The 6,150-nt window shown below is 54.2% G+C and overlaps 1 protein-coding gene across 1 annotated transcript; it reads right to left on the bottom strand.

Moving 5' to 3' along the window:
• Positions 1-572: 572 nt before the first annotated feature.
• On the bottom strand, positions 573-6,149 carry ZNF408 (zinc finger protein 408). The gene is made up of 5 exons (XM_010964600.3): positions 5,804-6,149; positions 5,235-5,509; positions 4,449-4,510; positions 3,969-4,225; positions 573-2,911 (listed from the first exon to the last, which is right to left on the bottom strand). Exons 1-5 carry the CDS (start codon positions 5,850-5,852, stop codon positions 1,383-1,385), a joined length of 2,172 nt encoding a protein of 723 aa, XP_010962902.1. The 5' UTR covers positions 5,853-6,149; the 3' UTR covers positions 573-1,382.
• Position 6,150: the final 1 nt, after the last annotated feature.

The following is a 6,150-nucleotide window of genomic DNA, read 5'->3' on the forward strand; positions in this document are numbered from 1 at the left end:
GTGCTCAGTATTTGCTGGATGGACTTCCACTGCCACCACATTTCCAGCCACCTAATTGATTTCCCCACAGCTGGACCGTGCCTGCCAGTCCACTCTCCAGTGGTCTCTTCAAACATAAATCTCATCATGTCACTCCCTTGCTCCCTTCAAAGAGCCTCTCAGTGTCCTGAGAATGAAGCCCAAAGTCCTGAAGCAAGAACCATGTGGCCTGGCTTTGCCCTTCTCCCCTCAATGTCTGCTCCAGCCACGCTGGTCTTAGTGGCTCACACACCCCACCCCACCCCGCTCCTGCTGTGACCCCAGGGCTTTTCCATAAACAGCTCTCCACGCCCCCACCTTCCCCTGCACCTACTCATCCCTCAGGTCGCAGCTGAAACACGGGACAGCAGGGCGCAGAGGTGGAGAGCCTTACTCCAGTGCTTGGCTACGTGGGCTTGAACCGCAGCTCTGCCACCTAGTAGCTTTGTCACCTCAGGCAGGACACTTAAAGCTCTTTGCTCTCCAGTTTCCTCACACCTACCTCACAGGATTGCTAAGAGGATTCTATAAATAAACTCACACAAAGGACTGGCCCATAATAAAGGCTGTTTATTATTATTCCTGGGGGAAACCTTCCCCGATGCCCCTGACCAAGACAGGCCATCCCATCAAACTCGTCCACAGCACCGGGCAGTGCGCCTCTTCCAACTCCCATCCAGCACCCTCTGCCCTCGTGGGTCCCCAGCACCACGGGCAGGCACTTCTTCCTCGCTCCTTCCCTCAACAGGGCTGCCTTTGGCCAGGTACACGCACCTAAGGGCGCAGACCTGGCCCCAGATACCTCCGAAGAGTGTGGTGTCCTTCAGCACAGAATGAAAACCAACTTCACAGCCCTGAGGTGGTGAGAAAAGCTGCCAAAATAACCTACTGCCTGGCTTACAGAGACTTGTGAGCTGTGAATTGAGCCTCTCTCGCCTTTTAACCCTTAAAAGTCATTCCGTTGGTTCCAAATAGAAGTTCCTGTCCCTTAGGGAGCTCGATGACAGTGACTATTCCAGCTCTGAGCACCCGGCAGGGCAGCAGTGCTACCTGCAACCCGACTACCTTGCTGGGCGGGGTCAGCTCTGCTGTGCTGAAAGAACAAGCACCTTAAGGAGCTCCCAGAGAGGGAGGCAGAACAAGCTCCACCGGAAGTCGATAATACGAAGATCTTACATCTAGAAGAGGTTTATCTTATTAGGGCCTTGAGAAACAGTGTGGTCGTCCTCAAGCAGGAAAGGGAAGTCCTTGACCTGCTTCTTGTAGACTGGCCTCAATTAGGGAACCCGAAGAGAAAGATCCAGACACCCAAACCTCGGAAACACTAGTCTTTATGTAGAGCTCAGCTGGGAGTGGCGAGGGTGTCAGGTGCCCGTCTCCACCTCCACTACTCCTGCCCAGGTGCCAAAGCCCATGTCCTTATGGATGAGCACCAGGCCAGCGCTGGGGCCTGGCTCTTCGGGCACCACAAAGCACTTATCCTGGCTCTCGGCAATGGTGACCTCGAAGACGTCCTGGGCTGGGGAGCCATCCTGTCCACTGCGAGTGTCCAGCAGCTCTGGTTCAGTCTGCAGGAGCACCACAGTGGGCTCAGAAGCAGCAGGTGGCACACAGGGCGGGCTGGAGGGTGCCCCGGGCTGGTGACTGAGCTGGTGCCGCTTGAGGCTTTGGGGGAGGGTGTAGCCCATGCCACAGGTGGGGCAGCGGTAGGGCTTGTCGGCCAGGTGGGACTTGAGGTGGCGCCTCAGCTTGGTAGCCAGCGTGTAAGCACGGCCACACTGGGGGCACGGGAAAGGCCTCTCCCCTGAATGCAGGCGCTCGTGAGCCCGCAGCGTGTGCGGGTCTCGGAGGGCCTTCCCGCACACGGGGCACAGGTGGGCCTCCCCGGTGTGGGAGATGAGGTGGCGCCGCAGTTCAGGCAGCTGGGGGAAAGCATCGGCACAGTGCGGGCAGCGGTAAGGGCGCTCCCCAGTGTGCAGCCGCAAGTGCCCACGCAGATTGCCCCGCTGGCGGAACGCCCGGCCGCAGTGTGGGCACAGGAAGGGCTTCTCCCCTGTGTGGAGCCGCATGTGGTTCCGTAGGGAGCCCTGGTTGGCCAGGGGCCGCCCACACACTGGGCACGGGCATGGGGCCGGGGCCGCCGGCACCTGGTGGGTCTTGCGATGCAGCCGCAGGGAGGGCCGGCGGGCAAAGGCCTTGCCACACTGGTCACAAGCAAAGGGCCGGGCACCGGAATGTACCACCTGGTGCTCTTTGAGGTCTCGCCGGGTGCCATAGGCCTTGTCACACTGTGGGCAGGGGAAGGGCCGCACCCCACGGTGGCCCAGAGTGTGGGCTTTGAAGCTCTCCTCTGAGCTGTAGCTCTTGCCACACTCAGTGCAAAGGAAGGGCTTGTGGCCCGTGTGCACAAACGCATGCTTCTTCAGATGGCACAGCTGCAGAAAGGCCTTGCCACACTCCCCACAGCGGTACCGTCGCCCCTGTTTTGAGGAGCTTCCTGCTGGACCAGGAGGGCTCCGCAAACGTGCTGGGAGGCCAGGGTGCTGCTGCTCTCCAGTCTGCTGAGCGCCGGGCCCTGAGGTCTTCGCTCTGGGGGGGCGCTGATCACTGGAGCTACATAACTTCTTGACCAGGCAAGCGTGCAGCTGTGGGTCCGTGGCGGAAGATGAGGAACAGGCCTCACTGCTCTCAGGGCCCTGCCGGGGAGCAGAGCTGCTCTGAACTTCCAGACACATCTGTGTCTGGGGTGGGTCCTCCTCGTCCACGCTGCCATCCTGAGATGATGGGCCAAGTGGCTGCCTCTCCTTGGAAACCTGGTCCTGGTTTTGGGGCTTAAGTTCAGGGCTCACCATACTGTCTGTCTGAATGCTTAGGGGTGACTGGTGACCAGGATCTGTAAAGCAAGAGTGGGGCACATAGAGAAAGTAGCAGGTGGCCACAGTGGTCTCACCAGGAAATTATGGGAACATGTGTCTTCTCCTCTTCAGCCCCTGAGCTGCAGTGGGAGCAATGACAGCAATCTCTTCCCTAGAACTTGAGCCACACACTCCGTTTATCTTCCTGTCCAGTCTCAGGTGCCTTCTGGGAGGCTCTCCTGGGAACCAGAGCTCTCTAGATGTCTGGATAATCCCTCGAGTGAGACATTCCCAGAGTGCCCTTGTTCTCCCTCTGGAGACACGCACTTAGGATGAGTTAGGACCACTACCTCCTCACTTCAGCTCATCTGAAAATAAAGGAACCCCCACCCCCAGCCCAGACAGAACACAAGAAATTGGAAACCTTATACACAGCCTGCTGTCTTCATCAACATGACCTTACTATTCCAGGAAACTTAACTCAGGAAGATAAAAAATCGTATACACCTATACAGTTGACCCTTGAACAACACACGTTTGAACTCTACAGGTCCACTTACAGATATTTTTCAACAGTAATTACCACAGCCCTACACAATCATGGTCCGCTGAATCCATAGATGCAGAATCACGGATGTGGAACCATGGATGTGGAGGGCCGACTGTAAGTTACACTTGGATTATTCTGACTGCTGGAAGGGTCAGTGCCCCTAACCCCTGTTTGTTCAAAAGTCAACTACATGGTTCACTCTAAGGAAAAGACCCATCACTCTTCAATAAAAAGCATCAAATAACAGTTTACACCCCCAAATTCTGTAAACATCTTACTTGAAAATTTGGATCTTGCTGGGTTCACGAATCCTAAACTATTATGTCATGATCCTTACCCAATCCTAATCAAGCCCTGCCACCATCCCACACTGAAAAATCTACCCTATACCAGACTTCAAAATGTCACTAAATATCCAGGCTTTGCCCTTTCCCTCAGAAAAGCTACTGTTCTCCCTTATCTTCTTGAGCCACAAGCTCTGCTTTCTCTTATCAACAGGTTATTTTGGTGATAATTTGGGAAGCCGGCATTTATTTGACACACACCTGTGCGAGATTCTGCTGCATCCTCCCCAGGGAAGGCCACTTCCTGTTGTACAGAACACTCCACTTCTGTCACAGCCATGGCTGCCTCTTCCTCTAGCCTGGGCTGGGTGAGGCTTGGGCCCTCAGAGGGAGGCTGGGGCCACAGCAGCAGCTCAAAACCTGGCAGCACAACTCGGTACACCTGCAGGTGGAGCCTCTCGCTGATCCGCACCGGGGCCACGTTCCCCTCACCCTCCAGCTTGGCTCTCTGCACCAAACTGCAAAGCAGAGCAAGAGCTGGCTCAGGAGACCCTCTTCAAGTGGTCCTCCCTGAAAACCCCAGCTCCTGGGCAGTCTGGGTTCTTTAGGACCCCATGCCTTAGGAACACTCAATGCAGAAGATCCGTGGGTGAGGAATTATAGTCAGCTTCTGGTTCCATCCCATGTCATAACAGAAAGCCTCAAAGGAGCATCTTCACTACACACTCTCCTGTAACTTACCTGGTCCAGCCTGAACTCTGCTCACAAGCACACACGTCTCCCCACAGGCCTAGTGACACGTCCTGAAATAAACCAATAAAAGTCCTTCTCCCATGTGTTTGAGGGGCCCAAGGTGAAACAAACAAACAAAAAACCTGATGTAACTTCTCCTGAAACAGATCTAAGATGAAGACTCTGGAAGGTTAATGGTTTCTGGATCTGCCTCTACAGGACTGTTCTGAGTTTTCATTCAGTAAAGGTCGAAAAAACTGTCCCTCCACTTCCCTCCCAAGGTGTGGAGAATTACTAAACTGAACATATTACTGCCTTCCAGTGAATACCAAACAGAAAAAGTAGTAAGACGTACATGAACTTTGAAATTCTTTTGAGGACTTATGCAATGAAATCCTTTACCTGTGCTGTTTCATTTTTTGCTCCAAATAATCCTGGAGGATTAAAATAAAGGAAACAGCCATTCCTTTATTTTATATATTTGTTAAGTGAGGCATACCATCTAACTAGCTATGTGACAGAAGTGGGGTTTGATCCCATGGCTTTTTAATTCCCACAACCTTTGCTCTTGACTTTCTACTGCTGATACTCTACTAATCCAGTTTTTAACAACTTTTTGCACCTCCTTAACTACTGCAAGTGAGGAAAAGAGACCGTACTGGAGAGAAAAGGCAAAACTATCTCCTATCTCTGGGAATACCCTGCATCTTCTAACAAACTGGAGCGCTGTCCAGAAATGTCTGAACCTCTTCCAAATTTTCAGTTACGGAGAGGAGACATCCTCTCCCTCAATACCTCCTGTTTCGTTTTCACTCCATCGCCCTTCTGCCCCGAGGCAGACTCTTCTTCCAGTGGCCCCCAGAGCAGTCCCGGCTGCAAGGATTCCCCGACACACCAGATCCCAAAGCACCGCTCCACGGCGAGTGAGGGGCCAAGGGCCAAGCCCCGGGGGAGGCTCTTTAGACTGAGGATGGCTCGGGTCGTCCCAGGAAGTAAGTCTTTGAGTCCCTGTGCACAACCTTCTCCGGAAGGGCTCCATCCTGAGTCCCGGCCGAGGAGCGGATCGGGGGCTGCAGGTAGAGAGGAAGACACTGAGGAGACGGCCCAACAGGTCGTGGGGTGGGGAAAGGTGAGGGAGAAAACCCCAGGTTCAGCCAAGCCTCAGGAGTCTGAGATATCTGTAAGGGTTCTAAGGGGGCCCCGGAAAGGTTCAAGGACACTTTAAAAGCCCCCAGAGACGCTGAGGGCACCGGAGAAGGATGCCGGGCTCAGGGGGAAAAGGGCCGGGGGAGGGAAGAGTGGGCCAGAGAACTTTAGGTGTATTAGGCCAGGGCCGAGAATCGGAGACATCACAGGTCACTCACTGAACTGCAGTCTCTCCCTCTCCAAGAGCAGCTCCTCCGCCTCTTCCATCCCCGGTCAGACAGCCTTCCTCTGCCGGAAGTAAGCGTTGCCGCCTTAGCTCCCCCCGGAAACAGTAATTGACGTCCAAATTTCCACTCGGGAAAGAATCGTAAGAGTCACACCTCATTGGTGCACAGGACCGGGAGTTAGGAAGTACTGGTTAGGCAAATCTCTGTCTGAGAACAATACGAGATTAGGATTCCGGAGGTCCACCATGGATTCGAGTATCCGGGAAAGCGGAACTAACTGTTACAGTGGCCTCTCTTTTTTTTGGTGGGGGGACAAGTCGGACGGTTATACTGTGCCT

This window comes from Camelus bactrianus, chromosome 10, assembly GCF_048773025.1.
Source record: "Camelus bactrianus isolate YW-2024 breed Bactrian camel chromosome 10, ASM4877302v1, whole genome shotgun sequence".
Classification (NCBI taxonomy): Eukaryota; Metazoa; Chordata; class Mammalia; order Artiodactyla; family Camelidae; genus Camelus; species Camelus bactrianus.

Coding starts and splice junctions, on each gene's coding strand:
- ZNF408 (XM_010964600.3), bottom strand. CDS start 5,852: ATGGAAGAGGCGGAGGAGCTGCTCTTGGAGAGGGAGAGACTGCAGTTC. Junction 5,510..5,803: donor GAGGGAGAGACTGCAGTTCA/GTGAGTGACCTG, acceptor CTCTACCTGCAG/CCCCCGATCCGCTCCTCGGC. Junction 4,511..5,234: donor GAGTGAAAACGAAACAGGAG/GTATTGAGGGAG, acceptor GGTTTATTTCAG/GACGTGTCACTAGGCCTGTG.